This window comes from Fusarium oxysporum, chromosome 3 (genome assembly GCF_000149955.1).
Source record: "Fusarium oxysporum f. sp. lycopersici 4287 chromosome 3, whole genome shotgun sequence".
NCBI classification, from domain to species: domain Eukaryota; kingdom Fungi; phylum Ascomycota; class Sordariomycetes; order Hypocreales; family Nectriaceae; genus Fusarium; species Fusarium oxysporum.
The window spans coordinates 1,552,693-1,576,007 of record NC_030988.1 but is presented as its reverse complement, the minus strand read 5'-3'; the positions used below and the strand labels follow the sequence as shown (position 1 = coordinate 1,576,007).

The 23,315-nt window shown below is 48.9% G+C and overlaps 6 protein-coding genes across 10 annotated transcripts; 1 reads left to right on the top strand and 5 right to left on the bottom strand.

Moving 5' to 3' along the window:
- Window positions 1-237: 237 nt before the first annotated feature.
- FOXG_16086 (uncharacterized protein) lies at window positions 238-1,504 on the top strand (the record flags this gene model as incomplete). Its single annotated transcript, XM_018396173.1, has 1 exon — window positions 238-1,504. Exon 1 carries the CDS (start codon window positions 359-361, stop codon window positions 1,502-1,504), a length of 1,146 nt encoding a protein of 381 aa, XP_018256627.1. The 5' UTR covers window positions 238-358.
- Window positions 1,505-2,728: 1,224 nt separating this feature from the next.
- On the bottom strand, window positions 2,729-4,850 carry FOXG_22293 (uncharacterized protein). Of its 3 annotated transcripts, none has more exons than XM_018402685.1 (3): window positions 4,725-4,847; window positions 3,281-4,578; window positions 2,729-3,199 (listed from the first exon to the last, which is right to left on the bottom strand). In XM_018402685.1, exons 2-3 carry the CDS (start codon window positions 4,345-4,347, stop codon window positions 3,082-3,084), a joined length of 1,185 nt encoding a protein of 394 aa, XP_018256625.1. In that variant the 5' UTR covers window positions 4,348-4,578; window positions 4,725-4,847; the 3' UTR covers window positions 2,729-3,081. The 3 variants fall into 3 exon arrangements, with proteins under 3 accessions (XP_018256625.1, XP_018256626.1, XP_018256624.1); XM_018402686.1 differs by having other exon boundaries at window positions 4,766-4,847; XM_018402684.1 differs by having other exon boundaries at window positions 3,281-4,850.
- Window positions 4,851-5,761: 911 nt separating this feature from the next.
- Window positions 5,762-7,088, bottom strand: FOXG_16085 (uncharacterized protein). The gene has a single exon (XM_018396172.1). The coding sequence runs from the start codon at window positions 6,922-6,924 to the stop codon at window positions 5,800-5,802; it is 1,125 nt and encodes a 374-aa protein (XP_018256623.1). The 5' UTR covers window positions 6,925-7,088; the 3' UTR covers window positions 5,762-5,799.
- Window positions 7,089-7,803: 715 nt separating this feature from the next.
- FOXG_16084 (uncharacterized protein) lies at window positions 7,804-9,302 on the bottom strand. Its single transcript, XM_018396171.1, has 2 exons — window positions 8,647-9,302; window positions 7,804-8,349 (listed from the first exon to the last, which is right to left on the bottom strand). The coding sequence occupies exons 1-2, from the start codon at window positions 8,977-8,979 to the stop codon at window positions 8,347-8,349; spliced, it is 336 nt and encodes a 111-aa protein (XP_018256622.1). The 5' UTR covers window positions 8,980-9,302; the 3' UTR covers window positions 7,804-8,346.
- Window positions 9,303-11,043: 1,741 nt separating this feature from the next.
- On the bottom strand, window positions 11,044-15,746 carry FOXG_16083 (uncharacterized protein; the record flags this gene model as incomplete). 3 transcript variants are annotated; one of them, XM_018396168.1, is made up of 6 exons in its annotated part: window positions 15,442-15,487; window positions 14,848-15,350; window positions 14,689-14,798; window positions 13,160-14,632; window positions 12,369-13,103; window positions 11,044-12,318 (listed from the first exon to the last, which is right to left on the bottom strand). In XM_018396168.1, the coding sequence occupies exons 1-6, from the start codon at window positions 15,464-15,466 to the stop codon at window positions 11,955-11,957; spliced, it is 3,210 nt and encodes a 1,069-aa protein (XP_018256619.1). In that variant the 5' UTR covers window positions 15,467-15,487. The 3 variants fall into 3 exon arrangements, with proteins under 3 accessions (XP_018256619.1, XP_018256621.1, XP_018256620.1); XM_018396170.1 differs by having other exon boundaries at window positions 11,627-12,318; window positions 14,689-15,350; window positions 15,442-15,746; XM_018396169.1 differs by having other exon boundaries at window positions 11,955-12,318; window positions 14,848-15,746.
- Window positions 15,747-17,161: 1,415 nt separating this feature from the next.
- FOXG_16082 (uncharacterized protein) lies at window positions 17,162-19,099 on the bottom strand (the record flags this gene model as incomplete). The annotated part of the gene is made up of 4 exons (XM_018396167.1): window positions 17,162-17,168; window positions 17,525-18,296; window positions 18,672-18,809; window positions 19,093-19,099. 4 exons carry the CDS (start codon window positions 19,097-19,099, stop codon window positions 17,162-17,164), a joined length of 924 nt encoding a protein of 307 aa, XP_018256618.1.
- Between the last annotated feature and the right edge of the window lie 4,216 nt (window positions 19,100-23,315).

Sequence of the window (23,315 nt, the reverse complement as noted above, 5' to 3'; positions counted from 1 at the left end):
TACACCTTTTCCACAGATTAGTCACCAGATAAAAGGTCCGGTTTATAAGTAAAGACGAAATCTGCCTCGATGGTAACATTATAGGGGCCTCAAGTTCTTTCAACAATAGGAAGTGTTGCCTTCATTTCATCCATCAATGTGTCATCTGCCAGTGTTACCATGACTACAGCCATACCATCCTACTTCAACCAAATTATTTACTCATTAGGGGAGCAATATTCCAATGGCTTTGTGCATTCAAAATATTCTAAACTCGCCGGCCTTTGACGGAAACACATCTTCGTCCCCAGCGACCCAACCACCCAGCTTAACATCCGAGCCCTCTCCTAGAGCATCAACATGTCCACAAAGCCCGTATATGCCAACAGATCTCTCAGGTACAGCTCCTGGGCAGGCGGTGCCTGCTAAACGGCTCTTGGAGGATGGGACGATCGAAGACGTCTGGCCCCAGTATCCCAATCTACATCCTCCAATTGGATTATCGACTGGGCCTTCCTCAGCGATATCTGATCCTGGTAGATTGCGTTCACGGGCGCTAACTGCTCCCCACGGAACACAAGCTCCCCTCTTCACTTTACCTACAAGTCATGCGCCAGGTCGCCTGCAACCACCTCCGGCGCACCTTCAAGCTTCACATTCTCCTAACATACAGGCTGGTTGGCCACTCCCCCGTCCCACGAGTGAAACTATCTCGTCATGGTCAGAAACACTACCAAGGCCTGGTATGTGGGGATCCCTTTTCGGTGTTGAGGAACAGCAAGCCTTCATGGCGCTTCCGGGAAGCGAGACACCCATCCCCGTCCATATGGACTTTTCCCAGGCGTCCAAGAAGGCAAACGAGAAGAGACAGAGAAATGCAAAGGCATCGACCAGACATAGAAGGAAGAAGAAGATTATGCAGGAAGAGAATACAAAACAATTACAAGAGCTTCGGAATGAAAGGCGCCATATGGAAATGAGGATTGAGGAGCTGATTCAACAACGGGACTTCTACCGCGAAGACCGTAACCGTTTACGAGACATTGTCGCACAAACGCCATCAATAAGTGGCCTTGCTGCCGGACCTCCTAGTCCTACTATTTCGACAAGCAATTCTTACGCTGAGACCGGGTCGTTAGCATCAGGGCCATCTGGGTCCATGAGTTACGGTGATGTACTATCCAAAGAAAGACCAACCCAACGCCGTCGAACCGATGACCATCCTGAATATTCGCTTCCACCATACGGGTCCCCTGCGAGCGGCCACCCGAGTGCATCTTCCAGTGCACTACCTCCAATGCCCATGCCAGGTTATAGCGGGCCATCACGGCCATCATCTACGGCATCCTCAGCGAGCGGCGAAAGGCTGCCGCCGCTGAGAGTAACGGAAGGTCGACCTCCTACTGGCCCACCCCCCGGGCCAGGTGTTCAAGAGCAGGATCTGCGAACTGGTCAGTGGGTTCCCGTTCAGCCTCGAGTTCCAGAGACTGGGTGGGCAACAAGGGACACTCACCGCAGGCCTTGATGCGATGGAATTTGATGTTTGAGATTTTCAGTGCATTACAGTTACGAAGGCTAGTGTCCTCAGCGCCTTGGAATACCGGAGTGTTCAGGCTTTTGGCATGGCTTTGGTGACGAACGTATGGGACTTTTGGAAGATGCCTCCGTTGGGCCAAGACGAATTTATCACATTTTGTAATGTTGTCTCATTTTATTCTCTTTCCTTCTTCACCACCAGGTTCAGTGTTGCCTGTTGTCTAAATTGAGAATAGCCAACTACATAATGCAGTCCTTTCACGAATACTTATTAATTGCTATGGTAGCTATTTCGGTGTACAGCACAGCAGTTATAGGCCCTCACGCAGATGCAGAGATCACCTGAAGCCTTTAACCTTGTGAGATCTTCATTTGTAAAAGCGCCTGACCTCCGCATGCATAACTTCCCGTAACGATCTATCCCGCAGTTTACCTCCGTCTCCGATTCATGGGCCCGCGTGACCGCCAGCGGCTTCATTCGCTATGCTACTGACGGTATTGGGATGCTGCTTCCCAAGTATCTCTTGTCGGAAATGGAGGGTAATAAAGCTGTCAGAGAATTCCCCTGGCCCCTAGCTAGGATGCATCGCAAAGCCAATACGGGTGGCCAGGCCACGAGGTTGGAAGATCCAGAGGGTTAGTAACGCAAATTGAGTTGTGAGACGCTACTCGAGATGTATCAAGCGCTAGCTGAAGATATCCACCACCCCAAGGACGCGGTATCTGTTCGAGTAACGCAGAGCAGGAACGTAGAATGTCACAGCCACCAGAGTCTGCGCCTGGCGCATGAATAAAAACGAATAGCCGCTGTAGAGTAGTAGAAATTGAGAGAGATTCTGTTCTTACATATACTCTGGTACGCCGTAAATTGGGACATCCTGTTCTGGATCAACCAATTAGCCATCCAACCGATGGTTTCAGCATACATTAGAGCCACGTAGACATCAGGAGACGTGGCCACAGCTCTTCAAGTAGCAAGGCAGAATCGTAACCCGTCTACTAAGGTCCAATGGGCTAAGTGTTCTTTATTCTTTTCTCTTTGCTATGAACTTCATCCTGTCGTGTATTTGTTACCCTGAGACTTAGTACCACCACAGGATACGACAGAACCTGCATGGGATCATCGGATCCTAAATCTTCTGCACAACCTCTCGTTTTACCTTCAGCAATGAGAGGAAGATCATGCGAGCATTATGGGGTTGCATATCAAAAATTGCATATCAAAAATTGCATATCAAAAATTGAATTAGGTGTACGCTCGCTCGCCAACGCCACCCCGACGCAAATAGTATACTCGTTAGACACAAAAGGTTGGTGAAATATAACACAACCGGGTATTTGAGATCCGGACGTCTTTTCTGTCCCTCCAGATCTTCAGTCCGCTTAATCAGTGACCGTTGACAACATGAGAAGCCCGTCGTCACCTTACCCGTCGATCGCCAGGTACTCGTACACATAATGCTAAACAAAGAGCGCATCTCATCAATTCAGTTTGGCGTAAGTCGTTACTCTTGCTTATTCATCATTTTCTCTTATAAACCCACTTCGCATCCCCATAGCATTCATTCATGACGGTGGGTTGCGACTTCGTCGATCACGATTGGGTCCATCTGGTCGCTGAGCAAGTACATCTCTCAGTTGCGGGTCGTCCTTGTCTTTGTCTATATGATGAACACGGACGTGTCTAGGAGCAGTCAGCATCATTACTTGAGTTCGAGGGTCATATCTAGCTGTAGCACCGATATGGCCTAGCAAATTCACATACCGCTGAAGATTATCTGGACGTGGATATTTGTGTTCCCTATCAGGGCAAAAAGGGCAGACGTAGCCTGGGGAATCATGAACCAGGCCATGTCTTATCATTTCATTCTTTCGCTTGAAGCCCTTCCCCCCTTCACTTCTCGGACACCCTTTGACTGGACAATAGTGTGGACGTATGGATGAGTGTACGTTCATGTGAGAGTTGAGAAGATACTGTGTCTGAAACGGTGCCGCATTGCATCCATGGACTGTACATGTATACGAGCCGGCAATTCCATCAATGCTCATCCGATCAGCAACTGAGGTTGAGTTGACCCGGGTTGATATGGCGGGTGTAGAATTGGTATGATCGGTGTTCGGAGACTCGCCAGAATTGCTACTACTATATGCTGTTGGAGCGCGAGGGTGATTGCCATTTACTGGGCAATGGTGCCAACTCATACCTGCCGTAGAGCATGGTAAAGATGCTCGATATCCATCTGGTGGTGAATGGGGTGACGATGGGAGATTGGTAGTCTTATGTCCTAGACTTCCAGCTCGCGAATTTGGGAAGGTCGAGGATGGGCCTGGGCGAGCACGACCAAGATCTTGTTCGGATAGGCGCTCTGGGGGTAAGTCGTGGAGCTCACCAAATGTCGAACGAAAAGACGGGAGAGATTGTGATGGAGGCTCGCCTGCTGGGGCGCGAACCCCATGATATAGCGGCGACAAGGATTCGTTAGACGAAGGTATTCGTGGTGATGTGACTGTGTTACCGGAGATATATCGCGACACAAACGGGTCCTTGATCAGGAGTGCGCCTGAAGCGAGGTTGCCGTCGACGGCCCCTTCTCGCCGCGGCTCTTCGCTTAGTGAGTCTTCGTCGCGTAGAAGACTTTCACGAGCAGCTTCGAGAGATATTTCAGGGGGATTCCATCCATTACCGAGATGTCGGAGCAACATACCAACTCCACCAGTTGCTTGAGACGTGCCATTGGGACCGATTTGATCTCTAGGTATATCTGGAGAAGGAGATCGAGATAGATTGAGTTTTGGACATATAGGTTTGAGTTCGGGGCTTGGAGAATCCATATCATCCAGATCGTATGTATCATTTCTCGGGTTGAGGCGGTTTCTCAAATCACGGGAGAATTCGATAAGAGAGGTATTATAGAGGTAATTGGGCAGGAGTACGACTCAAAAACCGTAGCAAATACATGCAAGCAAGTCGAGGTAATCAACATGCCAGTATTGGTTCGTATTCCGACTCCTGCTTTTTTGTATAGATCGATGGGCAGTATTCGGGAGCAATACTCAAGATACCTGTGATGTCAGCACTTAGTAGCTACCAAGTCGAGTCGGTTGAGGCTTGCGACGCGAGCGCGGTAAGCTGTTGGCGCAAAGAAGCAGCGGGGATGATAGTGTATTCATCTTTCGCGGGGCAATGCGTAATATTTGGGAGACTCTACCTGTCCGATGAGTGAGAGGAATGCGAAAGGGGGATTCGGACCTTTTAGTGTTCGAGTGATTGGTGTTACATCTCCTGTCTTTCGTTACGGTCAGTAGGCTGAGAACGTGAGACTCTTCGGATGAGGCTCTGCTTTGTTGTTGTTGTTGTTCTGGGGGCCCTATGACAGTGCGTATTAAGCGCCATCTTTCTTCAAGCTTAACCTATATCGGAATAGTGTAGCCGACAACCTAGCCAATGAGAACAAGTCTAGCTGGTGCGGGGCAACCGACATCTTTCGTGAGAACTCCTTCTTTCCTGCCAACTCCTTGCTCTACCTCGGAATTTTTGGGACGAAGAATCTTTCAGACCTCTCCCACTGAAGAGGAGATATGTAATACATATTTACATCGAATAACATGGGCAAAGTAAAGCGCTACTAGAATGACTTGAGGAGAAATGCAAGGAGTCTCTTCAGAAAGGCCTAGGGTAAGGCGCTTTCAGGCAAGACAGATATCCCATGAAACATTGTTGTTTCTTTCTCTTGTAAAAACAGGAATGCATTCCTTTGCTCTCCCCTCTGGCCAACGCCGGCAAGGTATCAAGGTTCTAAAATTGGATGCCGTACTCCAAAGGGTATTCCTACGTCAGTTCAAGGCTAGTGGCCTTGGGTATGAGTCAAAGATCTCAACTTTTCGCAGTGTTCTTTTTGACAAAATTCACATTTGTATGTGACACCTGGGCAGTAGCATGCCTATCGTTCCCATTCAACAATCCCGTATTTGAGATTGGCACTTCATCTAAAGAGGGCGGATGCCTTAGAAGGGCCATGGCTTTACCGCAACTCGAATCTCCTTTTGATGCTGGCAAGAAGTAAGCTTCATCAAGCGTACAGCAGCCCAAAGAGATAGAATGAAACAGGATCTCCCCTTCTATAACTTCCATAGCTCATACCAGCATTTGCACATTATTTTGCGGAGACGCATTTCATCAATGGAGTTGCAATCACGATGAGGATAGTCGCGAACAGATCGAATCAATAATTCTATAGTACATCCTACTCGCAACTCTAAAAGCAAAGAAGCAGAAACACTACTCTATGGTTTGGGACTGTGCATCGCCGGGGTTGATCGATACTGTAATTTGGGAGGCTCCATCTCGACATCGATGCCCTCGTCGCTTCCATTATATTTTGACACCATATACATAGGCGCCATGAACTCCAATTTGTTCTCCAAATCGTTCTGCTCCTCTGTGGATGTTGGTTTGCTTTCCTTCGGGTCAGCGACGTTGTCGCAACATATGACAATGGGTTGTCCCGTAGGGACCTGAACTCTCTCGCCTGTTTCCTTGGCCAATTCGGGCTCTCCAGGCTCGACGCGTTCCTTCTCGGCCTGAGCCATCGAGAGGATCTTAGTCAGTTTCTTCCGCACCTTTCTGATCTCATTATTGCAGTCGCTGTCGAGAAGGAACTGCAGGGCACCATGCTCACATACCCTCTGCACGAATTTGAGGCCCTTGTTCAGCTTATCGTATACGTCAGGCAGTTGATCGTCAAAGCCGGATGAAGGGGGCTTATCATCGTTGTTCTCATCCTTTGACACGCCCTGCTCGGTCAATCTCTTGATCTGAGCCATTCGTGCCGCCCACCTGGCCTTGCGCATCGCCTCCATAATCTTTGAGGCGTACACCACAAGATCGTCAAAGGCTGTTTGTACATAATCGTCGTAGTAGACAGTCATCGTGCTTTGCGTTCGGTAAAATTCGGGAAAATCCTTGTCGGAGTTCATAGATTGCGGCTTGGGCTTCTTAGTGACTGTATATTTTGCTCTGTCTCGCTGCGCTCTGAGAATTGTTTTCTGTTTATGGATGGAGGCGGGGCTTGGAGTATGTACCCGAAATGCCTCTGGCTTGCCTGGTGTCTCCGCTGTGTTTTCGCCGGCGCCGTCTTCGATGATGTCTTCGTTCGCCGGAGCCTCGGTGTGGATTACTGGAGGGCCATCTCTAGGCTTGAGTGACTCGGTGGAGCCTTTGTTGCGAAGTGACTTTGTCTCTGCATTCTTGCCCTCTGCTACATCAGCAGCGGCCAGCTCTGCCTGGCGTCGGTCAATTTGGCCGCTGAGGTCGTCAAGTTTCTGCAACCAGTCCGGGACATTGTTGACGAGATTCTTAAGCGCATCCATAGCCATGTCACGAAAGTCGGTTTCTCGCGGTGGAGCCATGTTGAGATGATGATACCCGAAGTCCGATGCGTATGAATTAAAACAAATAGTGAAATGCCCAGGAATTCACCGTTGAACGGGACGTGAAGCTGAAATGTCGAGGTGAAACAATTACAACGAAGAATATAAAGATTTCAACACCACCAAGAAGATGAGAGGGTGCGTTAGTAATAAAACATGTATTCCTTTGCTGGGGAGCCCAGTCTTTAAATGTCTCACGGGATTCAAGAAACCTCCTGTCCCCTTACCAAGCAAGCTCCTGTCTTGCGCAAGACACGCTCGCGAACAGCGCGGCCACAACAGCTGATCCTTGTCAAGTCCAAGCCACTAGAGTTGTCTCTTTTCTCTCCCGCTTTACCCCCCGAAAACAGGGAAGCTTGTCGTTGCTTATTCGTGTTGGTGCTGGGGTCTTTTTGAAGGGTCGTAATTGATATGGGGTCCAATCGGTACATCCGCAGACGCCCTCCAGAACGTCACGCTACTCTTTTTCTACGCGCGACATGGGCCAGGGGGACACGGAAGTAATCCACTCAACGCTTGTACCTGCACGTATCATTTTGCATTGGCGCTCAATTGTGCATATGCAATGCGCCTCTCTCGTGCAGCCCAGGTACAGACCTTCGCTTGGCCGCGAAATTGGTCAACATTCCCGACATTCACCGGAACCCAGCTCTTCTGCCGGCTGTCACGATCGGCAGTCATTCCCAGTACGGTTAATACCAGGCATGGTCAAGTTTTATCACACAGAAGCAATCAAGGAGTCAGCACAGCGGGAAACTTTGCGTATTTGGAGAACAACATGACAAGACCGCATGGATAAAAGGCCAGCGCAATACATCATGCGATAAGCCACGTGTCAAGGCCCGTTTCACATACCAAGTCTTGAATAATCTGGCCTCGCCGCTGAGCCTTGATATTTTATAGCGCGGTCATCAAGCTGCAAGGACTTGAATCCATCTCAAGCTCGTTCCAAGGGGCGTGAGTTGTTACTCGGCCTTTCCCAATCTGCTTCGCAACTCGACGACGCCAGGATGTCATTGATCGACTCTACAATTGACATGCTAACTAGAGACGGCCAATCCTGTCGACTGTAGCAGTACATTGGCAACAGCCTCGGTGACAGTGAAGCCAAGGTGGCTCATCCAGGCATCGCCATGTAGCCAGCGTGCCCTTGGAGGATTTTGGTTTGCCATCTTACCAGCTCCGACGCAGTGGCTCTGTTACCAAAATAGTGTGTGTTCAACTTTAGTTCGATAGCCTTACAAGACAAATGAATTCACATTCGGACCTGGCCTGACATGCACTTCAGCTCCAGGATGCTAACTTGACCCATTTACCAACGCCCGGTCATTCAACATTTGATGCGGGCTGTGTTGCAAGCGCTTCGACTTGCCATAGCCGTGGTACTGGCATCTCGCTACTTTACTGCAATGATGGGTTAGCCATTCATGTTCTCTGTCTCGTCGCCCATGATGCCCATCCTCCGACACCCATAGCCCACGGCATATGTAGGAAGCACAGCAACACGATTCCAATCCACGCACAGGCCTCTCAAACTCATGTTTTGCCTTCCCGTCACTATTTTCCCTTTCATTGGGTCTCTTTCTGCCTTTGTGCGCTTTGTCCAGCTCTGCCCCTTACCTCAGTCTCTCCTTATTGCGTGCGGCCCTTCACTCAATGCGCATAGACATAAAGGAAAGGAGAATCATGTTTCAAACTCACCTGGCCAAGAAATTGTAGCCTGTGATCATGCTCCTCTCTCATACGATAGATTTGACCAGGTGCTTCTTGCATCTCACCGCACGTCCGCTCGATGGTGGCATTTCGGTTGCCCTCCCTCTGCCAGCGCTGAATGTCTCGACACATCTTGTCATACCGGCGCTGCTTCTTCTCTGTGTCGTGGCAGATTTTGCACACATCTTTCTCGGTCTTGGTTTCGTAGACAAGCTTCAGGCCGCACGTTTCGCCCATGCGGTATTCTTTGTTGCACAGTTGTCGATAGTGGCCCCAACGCCAGTAGCCGCATGCCCAGCGAGTCTGCTCAAAGTAGCACATGGCCGAAGGGTCTTTGGGTGGTAATAAGAGTTTCAGTGGCGAGTATTCGAGACGGAAAAGGCAGGGTAGCTCTAGCTAGTCCGACAGAAGATCGTCCGGGCGGAAACGGAATTGTACGATGACAGATTCAGGTAGACGACGACTGCCGTACGATGCTCAATTCAAAGACGACCAACCTTGAACTTTCAAGTAAAAAAATGGATCATCTTTCGGAGTTGTACAGTAATGAAATGACTTGAGGTTGAAAAGATAACGAAAACAAGGCATCGAGGCTGAGAGTCTTGTCCACCGGTTTGGCGGCTCGAGAGCGACTTGCGTCAAACGGTTGGCTCGCTTTCAAGCGTTGGTCGCTGGACGAACCACCAGGTTTGGGAGAGTTGAATTGACCGAACCTTCCTAATTGCGTATCCTGCGCCGCTGCGCAAATTAATTCTCCTCTGGTTACTCTCCGGGCCCATAATGCAGGCTCATCTCTGCGTGTTCCACTTCACACATGCTACGCTACGCCCTTGAGAATAGGCTCTTCAAAGAAAGAAATGGTACCACCAGACTAATTCATTTAAGGCCAATCACCTGTGACTCTTCTGATACATCGACAAGCGCGCAGTATCTCGTATGTAGGGTAAGATCTCCAATCCCTATACCCTAGCCCTCCATGCTAGTGCACGTGAGCTACTGCAGGGTAACCCATTATGTGATCAACTTCTGAGCTTCAACACCACATGGCCCTGCTGGATCTCAGTTGACAGTTGATGAGTAACTCCGGTGCTCAATTGTCTATCTATCGCGCCATACTATTCAAATACACGTGATCAAAAGACAAAGGAACACCCCGTCATTGTTTGACCAGAGATCTGTCACCCGTAATGCGCAGGTACACGCGGGGCATCTACACACACCTAAAAGGGTACGTGGGGTTATAGGAGAGGGGTACAGTATGAGTACTGACAGGGGCGGAATTGACGTATCATCTTACGGCGCGACCCCGAATCCGGCCTTCAGCTGAAGGATCGGCCGGTGGTCCCCACAAAGGGGAACCACCCGCCGGCGTGTAGGAACCAGCCGGCGGCGACGGATGGGTCGACCACTTCCCCGATGAATTATCCTGGCTGTGCAAAGAGATCGAGCGGAGCGCGAGTGTTGAGAGCCGCGACAGCGCTCACATGCATTGATCAATTGGCCGTTGCATCCACATTGAACAGAGCAGCAACCCCTAAGGTGTATTGTGGAGCCCCGGTGCACCGTGCTTTCAAGTCGTGTAAGCGGGTGAACTGAGCTCACGAAAGTTGGTGGGGGGTACTAATATGCCACCGTAAGAGACGAGAAGCAACAACACGCTTTAGATGAACAGGCAATAGAGGTTTTTATGACTGATCAATACGGCGGGCAATTTCATCGATGCGCTGCTCTTGGCTTTATTGGAAGTGGACAATTACTGAGGAACTCAAATAGCATTGACAAAATTTCAAGGCTTGGTGTTTTCACATGGACGATCATGAACGCCTCATGTTGTCGTGAGATGACTGTGTCATTAGTCTTGGCTGCCACAACAGTCAAAGCATTTAGGGCTCTAATAGCTCATTCCAAAAGTCAAACGTAGACTTCAGTATCATCCTTGTCCTTCCATCCATCCAAACATCCATGGCCTGGTCTTACTGCCCGTCGCTTTCACCCTAATCCTTGACTCGAGATCAACCTTGCTTGTTCTATTCGTTTCTCTCTCCTCCTTTCCTTCCCGTGATGATCGATTCGTCATTGGCACCCCCTTTTCAACATTACCGCCTTGTTGCTCGATCCTCGTTCCTAGCGACCCTGGTTACCGCTCGACGACTTTCACCAATGACATATCACCAGACTCTGTATTACGACTCCGCCTGAAGACAACAACGTTGAACCTTGATGCTTGTTCGGAATCGCTTGTCTTTTTGATTCGTATAAAATATTGTGAATCCCCCTTATACTTGATCACTTCTTCAGAGATGCTTGCATCATACCTTCCGGACTTCGGTCTTCCTCTCATTCAATCCCATCTGTACAACCTCCTGATGACTTGCTTTAATACTGAGGAATCAACGACTCCCTTACATATTTTATCACACTATCGGGGAAGTGTCAAGAAGCTTCTCCTAAGGTCACTATCACGTTGCCTCCTGCATCACCTTATGTGAGTATGACGAGTAATGTTCTGTACTGGAGGCTAATCTTATTCCCGCAGCACAAAGATATTCGGCCACACCTGAACTTGAACGGCTTCCACATTGCCAAATATCTTCTCCTTAGCATTATAAACCTCCTTTAGAAGACACACAAGACATTGCTTCTGCCGACAACATGGCCAACGCTTGTGCCCACCAGTTTCGAATGATCAAATCAGACAATACTCTGGTCCAGTGGATTTGCCAACACTGTCGCTCTGGTCCTCATTGGATGATTTGGGAATGTACATATTGTAAGCTGCATCTATGCCGACCTTGCACGCAGTCTGCTTGAGACTGTGTCGAAAGCTCCTCGGCCAAGTCAGTGTATGGCATTCACGCGCGGACTGGGTGTGACTTCAATGTGTTTTGCAGTGCTATTTTGTCATGTCTTGGCTGTTGGGGCCGACCTGACGGACACGGTGTGAGGATCAATGCAACCGGATGGACGGCTTGTCCGTTTTCAGGAGGCGCATATTCATATTTATATATAGAGAGAAAAAAGATTCAGCATTCATTCTAAGTATAGAAGCGCGAAATTACCTTGATAAGAAAGAGAAGGAAAGAAAATAGCAAGTGCCATGCGATGACCCCTTGATCCGTTCTAAATTTGGTGGAAACAGAAGACACCATTCAGAGCAATGACACTCCTTCGTGGTCTCTTATGGCGCGTATGAATCAGTTCCAAAATGCCATGCCATGACGATGATTATGATAAAATGATAGTGAGAGTCATCAGGACTGATCTCCAAGTCCCGGTGGGAAACATCTTCGACCCTATCACTGCCGGTGCGATGTGTTTATCTGCAAATGGTGAGGCATGGATCGTAGATGCCCTTGGACGCACATTTGATGAGGCATCGGAGGCTGCGCAGCCATGAGAACAGGCCTTGGAGTATGGCAGCCAGGTGTGCTTGTGCCGCTCGAGAAGCTCGAGTTGGGCCGAGGATCATAGCTGAAAAGATCTCTCTGCAGGCCTTCTAGAATATGCATGTCCGTTAGAAGTGCGCTCGTTGCTGTTGCCGACTGTCGCAAGAACTGGATCGTCTTGTGGAACAGTGTTCGGAGGAGTTCTTCATCCACGTAAGTGCGAAGGATTCGGTCACGGAATGCAGCTGATAAGATTAAGAGGTTGCCCCATTGCCTAGAACGTGGTCAGTTTGAGGTGCAGGCAGTTCGTAGGAGGGAGGACACACGCGTGAGCTGTGCCGAAAACATTGGGTGATAATCGGCCTTTTGTCTCCGAGACCATGGAAGGCACGGGTGCTCTCGATAAGCGCCTTGATGCCCTTTTTGGCCAACTCGACAACTTGAGGATCGATATCGCCATGCGTTCTGGCTTTGGGGTGAATGGCAGGTGCAGTGATATCCTGTCGAAACTCGGAGCTGACGCTGGGAAAGTTGGGGCTTGATGCATGGTTCTTGAGGGAGTGCGAGAACTGCAGAATTTGTCGGATGAATGGGCGGTAAGTGATAACCTGAGCTCCCCAGTACTTTGCCCGCAGTCTTGCAGCCAGAATATCGTCTGCGGGTGGATCATCCTCTCTGAATGCGAAGCTGGGAGCGACCCAATGCATGCCCGAGACAGCATCAGAAACAAGGTCGACATTTCGGAACTTATCCTTGCATGGTTTAGCCGAATCCTCAGGGGCGTAGAACATTCGGTGGATTCTGTTGAGATGAGTTCGCAGATATAGCTGTCCTGGGTAGCTGTCCAGGATACGCTGGTCGAAACCTTGCAAGAGACTCATGTTGGGGTGCGGCATGTCATCTTCGTACGAGAGCAACCCCGATGGAGGGAGTTGAAGCTCCGCAATAAGATCACTTTCTAACTGCAGGCAAGTCCAGAATGTGAGAGCAAGTTGGTTGTACTCGGTTTCCTGAATGAGCTCGCTATTTCGCTTGATTCGTCTCATTTTGTCCAAGCTCCTGGCATCTTGTTAGTCACTCATTACCTGTGTTTTATTGAAGGCCTTAACACTTACGGTCGCATAATGGCCTGCAGCTTGTGGCTGGCCATGTAAATGAAAGCAAAACTCTCCATTGGTCTACCCAGCTGGCCATGATATAACCCAGCAAAGATGTTGGCGTACACATTCTTCATGTTGTTGTAAGCGCCAGTGTGGTTGCCAAGGATATCCGTAGCATATGCAAAGTACTCTAAGCCAGGAATAACCTCGCAGTTTTTCTTGGGGATGTGACCAGCGCCGGAATCACCCATGCCACGAATTGATGGGCAGTTGTCAGGGTTCTCGCCCGCTTCTGCCTTTGGTGAGGGAAGACCTGATGAGTGCGAGTGCGATGGATATTCTGGGCCAGAGCATCGATTGGCCCTTGGTGGGATGGCTCCATTGCAAATGACTGGGCTGTCATGAGAAGGAGGCTCTGTAGGATGGACGACATCGGGCACATTATTGCGGCGAAGACAAACTTTACCCAGAGCCAGAACCGTGAGAACTAGAGCAGTGTGGATGGACCGATCTGGTCGACCAGTGCGAGATGGCGCGGGTGGTGGTGGCTCGGAGCCATCCGGCCCCGGCGATCGTTTTCTCTTTGAGCCTGCAACTTCTTCCGTCTGCGAGCCTCCTCCAACGGCAAAGGTGGGCTTTGATGTTTGTGGTTTTGCTGAACGTGGCTGTGATGCTGGGAGGTTATCCAGAAAGTGTCTGACCCAATAGTCCAAAAGCTTAGGTTGAATAATAGGGTGCATGTTGAGAATGTTCTCCTTAAAACTTTCCACATACGCCCACACTTTCGTCTCAGAGAAATCGGGATTGCCATCAACCAAAACGCCTCCCTTGTATTCCACTTGATCAGGAGGGCTGAGTCCACCAAGCTGGCCCCAATCAGTCGCTGGCGAAGGGGAAACCATATTGGATGAATCGTCCACCATGTCCAAGTTAACATAGTCGGTCGGTTCTCGAATACGTCGCGATGGGTGAGAATCTTCACCTCGGCCATAAACAATCAGAACGCCTCTGTTCTGTTCTTGGCTGATGGGATATTCGCTAATGTATCGAACACCTTCGCGCTCAACGTGATGTTTTGTAAGCTCCCGAATGGAAGGCCATTCCAAGAGCAGGCCTGCCAAAGTCGTATGATTGATGGGAATCGCGGGCTCACCAGGGGGAACGGGTGGGCCTGGCTCTACCTCCATCTCGTCCTCAGCCATCATACGCAGTGGCATAGGCTCCGACGATGGGTGGTCGCGATGGGCGCCATTATAGTACGGGTCTACAGAACCGCTGTTGGCAACGTAAGGCGATGCTGGCGCTCGCTTGTATTCGTCCTCCACTGACAGTTCCGTCTCGGGAGCTGATGTCGCAATACGCTTGGACAAAAGGGACTCAATCTGGACCAATCTCTGGTCAAATCCCCCTAGATGCGATATGATCGAGTTCAGCGAAGTCTGAGCCGAACCGAGGCATTCTAGAATGTCGGCTTGAGCCTTATCCGCCCTGTTAAACATCTTAGTTTTTGCTTCCAAGTCAATGAAAAGTTTCATGAAACCTACGCTTTGGGCACCGGGTCGCGGTATTTGCAATCCACTCGCTTTTCCTTGCAAGTTCTGCATGGTTTCATTTCATCGCACTTGGCCTTCAGATGCCGACAGCTGTCGCATGCCTGCCTCCAGTTAGAACTTGCGCTCTTCCAATTCTCAAGAGGCTTATACCTGAGAAGCTCGATTGTTCTTCTTCTTAGCCGGGCCAGACGACGAATAGACATCATAGAAGGGTTCGTGAGGAATTGAAGGATAACCTCCATGTTGCTCATAGGGCGTCTGATGGGGTACGGAAGTAGCCGGTAGGAAGCTGGGCGCACGATAGTCACCCAGTGTCGGATGCATAGAAGGCGCGTCTTCATAATTCACGTGTCGCGGTGGATTATCAAGGTATGTGCCAGGAGGCGGAGGAGGTGGTGGGAGCGAGGTCGGCGGGTGATGTGGTGTTGACAACATCCCTTCAGACGCATGGCCCGTCGAGTTAGGTTGGTGTCCATCCTCAGTACGGCCCCGTTTTACGGGAGGATCTCTTGGGCCGTACGGCGGGTATGGGTAATCCGTTGGATGCGCTGGCGATGGCGGCGGACGTGGATGCTGCTGCGCGTGCTGCTGCTGTGGTGGGTGTTGAGGCTGTTGTTGCTGTTGGTGATAGTCTTGGACAGGAGGATGGGGCTCTAGTTCGCGATGACAAACGTTAGACAGGTCAAGGAGGGCAATGCCGAGAAGAGCTTGGAGGAGGAAGGGAAGAACTATGATGGACAGTACCGGCTGAAAGTGAAAGAGTACTCATTTCGAAATCAGGCTGAGAACTTGTGGAACTTGGAGAGGGGCTGCGTCATGGCGAACCACCAGGCTGCCTTGTCGGGTTGCACAGCATTTTAAGTCAGTCCCTGCTCTGCATCAAACCCGGAAGACCGGAGGGACGAGATTGACCCCTCGTTTGCAGAAATTACGTACATCATGGTTATCAAGGGGATGATCTTGATTTTCCTCTCTGCACCCATGGAATGTAGCATGACCGCGCGCTGTTGGTTGCTTGTCCGAAATCTAACCTCGCGCACTTCTGCCCCATAAGGCAAGGTGACGTTTCAGGACCCACAAAAGCGTGGGATGTGCCGTTCGTGCCTCGAATGCCATTTCAGCTCCAAGCTTGGACCCGCGCGACAGGGGTCTTTGATCGTATCTCGCCACACCCAGGATGCTGAACAAGGTTGGCGCACGGGGCTGTTAGCGGCATAGTGTTGCCTCCAGGTCGTCATGTATACAGTGTCATCTCAAGAGTAACGGCCGATCATCCCCGCTGGTCCCTGACATCTTTCGCTAGCGGGCAATTGTCATTAGCACGCGTCCACCACGATAACAACCATGTAGACGAAACGCACTAGCCAATTTCGATTGAGCAACATCTCAGACGTTGGTGTAAACCCCACGCGAGATGGACATGAATCTGGCCATCATATCAATTCCACGTTTAGCACAATCTTGGATGCTTTTCCCCTTCCAAGATCCTCTGACAGAGCGGCTTCTTTTTTTAATAAAAAAAACTGTGGCTACCTCCTCCCGGAATCTATCTTACTCTCTTGATGTATTAGACATGGGAATCGTCTCATACTGACATAGCATCCTATCATGATCTTTATAAATTTGTTCGAAAAAGTAGGCCTTGTCGGGAGTCTAGACGAAGATACAAGTGATATTTATACCGAAGCAAGTGACTACGAGGTTGGGAGTAATTTCAATAATGAGGTGGGCAAGCCCGTTCTGACTTTTACATTGATCTTAATCATTCACAGTTGACGACACTCGGTGAACGTCAGAAAGAAATCGCCTTTCAAGTCTTATTGGATCTTTTCTGCCCGCAAGTATATCAGCAAGTATTATAAGAAACCATCTAACGTGATTGCAGACGGTACAAAAGAATCAATATTCTCCAGACTCGATACTCCGTCTTCTGGATCTACGCAATCGCTTTGTATGTTTTCTTCAAGTTGGAGATTTGTTTCGGCGCATATATAATCGCGCGAAATAGCTTCTCGCTCTCCCAAATAAGAACATGTATCTATACTAGTACGTTCATGTAGCTGAATCAAATCGTTGCCAGGTACTACATGCACTGAGTATTATCAAAAAGTCATCTGCTGAACACAGATACAAGAGACAAGAACGTTCAGCACCAATCGTCCATGAGCCTCTTCTGATGCCATCTCGTACACCATTACAACAAGACTTTTGACCGTAGTCGCTTCCAATAGGTTGACTCCTGGCCTGTACCAATGGCAATTCGCGCTTTGAACTTCTTATTGTTGCTCTTGTCCATCCGCAGCTCAATGTTCTTCAGTAATTTCATTTCTCAAATTTTTGACTTCACATTGCCCTAAATCTAATCACTAACCTCACCAATTGCACTTGGCCTTGAATTCCCATCATCTCTTCTCTATTTACCTTCTCTTTCTTTTATTCCTCTTTTTACGCTCAATTACCTTAATTAGTATCTGCATTCAAGTTAGTAACACCCATCATCAAGTCAGGATGCAATCTCACCTCTATCGTTGCTACATTTCTTTTGGTTTCTTCTGATCCTCCAATCGCATCAACGTCGCCATGCTGTATTCGTTTCTTAATTATATTAAGAGCGCTATCCAGCATACGCAAAGTGTTTTCATCCTTCATATATTCGTTGGTTATCTTAGGGTCGTCGCGCTGTGTCTCCAACACCTCCAACCAAATCGTGATATCACACGATCTCAGAATGTGGCCGGTTATGGAAACCGTGACTTCTAATCGAACAACAGCATGTACGGTCCCGGGCGGGAACCAGATGGTCTGCTTTGGTCTCAAAACCACGTACCGAACTTTGCCGTTATTATACCCACGGTCCTTTCTCCAAGCCTCTCTGTCTTCCTTCGAGAAATTAGCCATGAACAAAAATCCCAACTTCCCTTGCTGAACTGTGATCCAGGTGCCCCAACCGTTGCTGTCAATATGAAAGTCGGAATTCGCCCCCGCCTGGCCTATAAGCATGCCTTTCTCAAACATTTTATACTGCCACACCTCAACCGTTGATGCAGCGTCTCTTTGAGCGGATTTGTTTTTAAGGCTACCATCTTGAATGAAATGAAGCAATCGACAGTGATAGGATACTAGGAACTTCGGGTGAACGTTTGGGAACGGGCATCGACAATCTAGCAAATTCCATGGGTCCTTGGGCGTCCCGTCAGTTAGAAATTTCTCAGCGACCTCCCTTATCGTGCGCTTTTCGTAGGATTCTTTTAGTCTGGGACGGCTTGAGGGCTGCACATATACCATGAGATCTTCATCATGTCTCCACTGATCGAATGTTTCTTTGATAGGTAGTTCGTCTGATTTCCATTGAAGAGGCTGCTGATTTTCAGCGATGATTGGAACCTTGCTATCGATCACAGCCTTTTCGCAATCCTCATCGCTGGTGCAAAAACGGATTTCTATATCGCCTTGGCTTTCATCTGTGTTGGGGTGTGAAGCGCCAACCAGATGAGAATAAAGATTCTTGGCAGTTTGTTCACCATGGGTGATTGCTTCTTCGCCAGCGCAGAATCTGCTCTTGAGATCTTCCAGAGCCTTCTTTTTCCATTCTTTATATTCTTGGGGGGTATTGTAGGGATAAGTTGCATTTAAAGGTTGGCTAGCAACTGGGAATTGCTCTCCTTGTTTTCCAGTCTTCGGGCGGCATCTCCACTGGTTCTTTTTTGAATGCGATTTTTTGCAATGGGGGCAAATTTCTGCATCCTGTGCCTTGCGGGCTCTACTGAAATGATGAGCTTGGCGCACATGCCTGCCTATGTCTGATTCCGATTTCGGTTCCTTATGGTTCCATTTACAGATCCCGGGTTGTCTCTCAACAGCTAAATGTGCGTCCTCTGGGCCAGTGACAGTAATTTGGGTCGGGCGCTCATTGGTGATATTTGTTAATAGCATAGGTGTAGCTGGGGCTAGACCTAGGTTATCAGGGTGCTTACGTGAAGGAAGTGCTTGAGGAAGTGCTTGAGGAAGGTGCTTGAGGAAGTGCTTGAGGAGGTGCTTGAGGAAGTGCTTGAGGAAGTGCTTTGAGGAAGTGCTTAGAGAAAGTGCTTGAGGAGGAAGTGCTTGAGGAGGTGCTTGAGGGCAAGACAACAATGCTTTCTCAGAGTTCTAGCCACATGCGACCAACTTTGCTTTTTCGACAACCGGTATTCAAAGGGCTGCCATGCCCCCTGCATAGCGGTGAGGCTACGATAACCAGACATGAAGATACTATTCGCACTCCCTCGAGCAAACCCGGCTCTGTTCAAACGAGGCTGTTGGATCATCCCAACCCGTCCCCATCCCAGCCAGCCATGGCTGCATTCCGTTCTCTCGTACCCTGCAACTACTTCCCTTTCTCGAACCTGCATTGCGTACCTTGCATTCGCAGGGATCTAGAGAGAGCGCCCAAAAGATGGTTCACGCTACCGTATATATCCTTTGCTTCTACCGAGGCTCTTAAATTACATACAATACGCTTCTGGTCTTGTCTTGATCTGTTTCTCCTCATTGTTAATATAAGTATACCACACATAGAAAACATCTAGAGTTCCTGAACAAAGATCTCATGAACTACGCGCCTTGAAGTTCGTTGTGGGGGGCGCTAGTCCCCGATTTGCATTAGGCTGATCGGAGGTACGTTCTAAGATTAAATAGGTCCGCCGAATTTCTCGTCCCGCTGAATTTCTTGCCCCGCTGAATTTCTTGCCCCGCTGAATTTCTTGACCCGCCGAATTTCTCGTCCCGCTGAATTTCTCGTCCCGCTGAATTTCTCGTCCCGCTGAATTTCTTGCCCCGCTGAATTTCTTGACCCGCCGAATTTCTCGTCCCGCTGAATTTCTCGTCCCGCTGAATTTCTCGTCCCGCTGAATTTCTTGCCCCGCTGAATTTCTTGACCCGCCGAATTTCTCATCCCGCTGAATTTCTCATCCTGCTGAATTTCTCGTCCCGCTGAATTTCTCGTCCCGCTGAATATCTTGCCCCGCTGAATTTCTCATCCCGCTGGATTTCTCGTCCGTCCCGCTGAATTTCTGGACCCGCCGAATCTCTTATTATCATGTCTCAACAAGAATCTGGTTGTTTGATGCTCCTGGATTATACCCGAGAATCGAGTTCTTTGATTTTAATTCAGGATTGGACCCGAGATCGAGTTCTGGATTTTAATTCAGACTTGGACTTGAAAAATATTTGCTCTCGGATGCGCTCGTTATCCATTGAAGCAGATGTTGTTCGAGGCTGGAAAAGTACGATCAAGGCAATTGAAAGCGGCATAGGTTGTGGCAGTCTCATCCAAAATTTACATTCATACCTGAAATTCCTTTTTGGCAATGAAAAAGGCAACAGGAAACGACAATATGTCATCGATAAGTTGAAGGAATTCGACTTCAACCTCACGGTGCTAGTTGGGCTATCGTGTCCAGAAGCAAAAGATATAGATATAAGTATCTACAATGCCATCGTCACTCTGTACCCGACGCTTACAAAGTATTATCATTTGACTGTAGTTTTCAGTCACAAGACTATACGAAACGGGATTTTACAAAAAATGATTACACGTGTTTCAGGGAATCCCGATTGGCAGAGCGGTAAGGAGATACCAGCACGCTGCTTGATCATTAACTAAAGAACCAGGCTTGAACCAGTTGCAGGGTCTTGCAGAAACAGAGCCACGAACAAACAGGAAGCATGGTAGAGATGACGGGGAACAAGTCAAACCTGAATTTGCCGAGCGTCCCTTGAGACAGAGACCAGAACCTAGCCATGGTCATGGCTGTTCCATCTCAGAGAACAACCAGCGGCTGACACAATCAGAGGATGTTGAAAAACATAATGACAAGCCAAATAACAAGAATGACAGAGAAATTGACAAGCAATCAACCAAAGGTAAGATGTATTGAGATCCCCCTCTGTATAAAATATGTCTTGGTTGAGGTGTGCTTACCAATGTATAGACCCGGAGCCGGAAGGAGACGTCTACGAGTTGCATAAATTGAGTCTCATAGACTTGGTGTTTAAATCTGATCTTGTCACCGCAATCATCCTGACCGTTCTGCGGCCTCCCAAAAATCCATCCTCGGAATCAGCCCCGGACTCATCCAAAGGTTCCTTCTTCACAATATGGGCAGAACGAACGTTAGGCACTGAGGTAGCCGAGCAACGTACTGTGAAGCCAATCTGGGTGTTACAGCAAACCTGACAATATGAAACAGGGATGCTTTCGACTAAGCGGTCAAGCAGTTGGGGCGCAATAAGTTTCGATCAACGAGCGTCCTACAAACGCCTTTCACCCCATCTGGAAGAGGTGCACCCACGTTGTATTTTTCATGGCGGCCACTTGGATTCATGGCATGCGTTTCCCCCGCCGTGTACCCCCGAGGAGAAAATATCCAACAAGTAGTATTTCCGGGTTCCAAACCGTTCAGATATTCAGCATCCACCATGATTGTCTGATCCTCGAAGGCAATTTCTGACATGAGTTGATCTTGGAACTCAGGGAGTAGGACTTGGAGAGCAACCTCGGAACAGAGCGAGTTTATGAGTATGTATTTGATGAAATCATCGAGGAATCTTTCGGGAATATTTTCTTTATAACAACCCTCATGGTACTCATATGGGATAAGCTCGCCATCATGAACTACAAAGATGTGTCCGTGAATGTTACCGGGGTCAACATCGTCAATGCTCCGTTGTTGAGTCCAACGGCATAAAGGTGCAGTAGAAGTCGTTCCGAGTAATATTCGATCTTCGTCCAACTTAAAATGCCCATGTCTCGAGTGAATTGCAAACTTCTTATAGACTTTGTGATTGACAAATATTTTCTGAAGGTTTGGGAGGTGAGCCTCGATCGATGTGCGACTAGTGTCCTCGGTGTTGCAATTATATCTATACTTATGGTTAAATCGCCTTCTTGAACGCTTGGGTATCACAGTGACGTGCATCTTACGACTCTTGCAAAAAGTATCTGCTGTAACAGGACAGTTTAATCCAGGGACTTGTCGAGTGATGCTGGCCATGGTCGACATTGCCTCATCAGATGCGCGCGACGAGCAAAAAGAAAAAGGTGGAGGGGGGTGGGAGGTGGAAGAGAGATAAATGCAGGTTCAGACTTTCCGGCAATGTCGAGCCGCGGGGATTCAAGTAAGAAAATTCCGATTTAAGATGTCGCAAGGTGAAAAAGCAGTGTAGCACTGGAGGAGAAAAATCCCGCTGTGGCGAGTTTGATGGCAGCATGAGAGGGGCGCTCGAGAGTACCATGGCTAAATAAGGAAGACGAAATTTTATCAACCGATGGGAGGAGGGGTAATTCACGGTAGCCGGGTCGGCACGTGTCATCAAACTTAGGGTATGACATCTCCCAAGCAGCACGGGATTGCTTGCATATCATGACAGAAACGGGTGATCGGCTTAAGCATCTGGTTGATGCAGCCATGCAGGAATTGCCTCATATCCTGGCTTATCACAGGCCATGCATCATGTCAGCCAATGATCATGTCACCTCCTGACTATGCTACACCACTACTTCGATCGTTCTTTTCCTTTGTTAGTGCACTAACAAAGGAAAGTGGGAATCTGATGACGTACTTATCTAAAGATCTATTACAACACTATCAGCGTCCACGAAAGAGCAATATCATCTAGGCCACATTAGGACAACTAAGCGAAGCAAATACCCTAGCCCTTTGTTGACGCACACTTTCGACAGCACATCGCTCCCAATGATCCCATTCCATCTAGACAAACCAGTAGGTAAAAAAGGCAAAAATACCTCACTGGCGCAGTAACTTCGTTAGGCAATGTGTCATTGGCGACTGGCGGTTCTCAAATATTCACATGTTAAGAATCAATGAGGTATGCACGGTCCGGCACGAGCCTTTGTGCATTAAAAGCGAACCTTGAAGTAAACATGCATTCACGTAAGTTAACCGGGACACCTGTTACTAACTTGCTTGCAGAAGGTAATTGTTATTATCGACCATGACGTCATGTCAGCCAAAGACTGCCACGCACGACGCCTCGACTACCCTACACGACACTGCCTGCTCCCAATACCATCGAGATATAAGCTCTCTCCTGTAAAAACTTTTTCCTGGCACCCGCTGTTAGCGCGCTGCTAGGGCAGAAAGCTTTTGCAGGCCAAAATGGCAGCAAAGGCAGCTGTGGGGCTAGCGGGGCCCTAACAGCTGCCTGAAGAAAGGGATTCAGAGAGTTGACCTTTCTTCGTGACGAGTGCCTGCAACGACATTGAGCTTCGCGAGCTCTTGACATCACCTTCGGGCGCTACTTCTTACGTGTTGTTTGCGGCTTCTCCTTACCCCGACATTCCGGCTTCGCGAGCCTTCGACAATCCGGGCTCAGCGCCCTCGATTGTCCCCCGTACGACCGAACTCTGCTGCCCGGAACGCAACCGGGCTTCGACAATTTGTCTCACTGGCTGAGACCACTTGACAAAACCGCCGGGTCGAATGGTACAGAGCTTGCCTGGAGACCGTGGAATGAGGCGACTACCTCGTCCCACAGAGCAGCGTTGTAGCCGCCTTGGGGGTTTCTCCTGCAAGGGTTTATCCCAAGGATGCACGGTTCTAGGGTTGCAGCTACTGGCG

Bases quoted from the DNA above. Each gene is read 5' to 3' on its own strand.
- FOXG_22293 (XM_018402684.1), bottom strand. From the start codon at position 4,347: ATGGATTCTCCAAGCCCCGAACTCAAACCTATATGTCCAAAACTCAAT. The intron at 3,200-3,280 runs GTATGTGAATTT...GACTGCTCCTAG, and splicing joins CGTCCAGATAATCTTCAGCG to ACACGTCCGTGTTCATCATA.
- FOXG_16085 (XM_018396172.1), bottom strand. From the start codon at position 6,924: ATGGCTCCACCGCGAGAAACCGACTTTCGTGACATGGCTATGGATGCG.
- FOXG_16084 (XM_018396171.1), bottom strand. From the start codon at position 8,979: ATGTGCTACTTTGAGCAGACTCGCTGGGCATGCGGCTACTGGCGTTGG.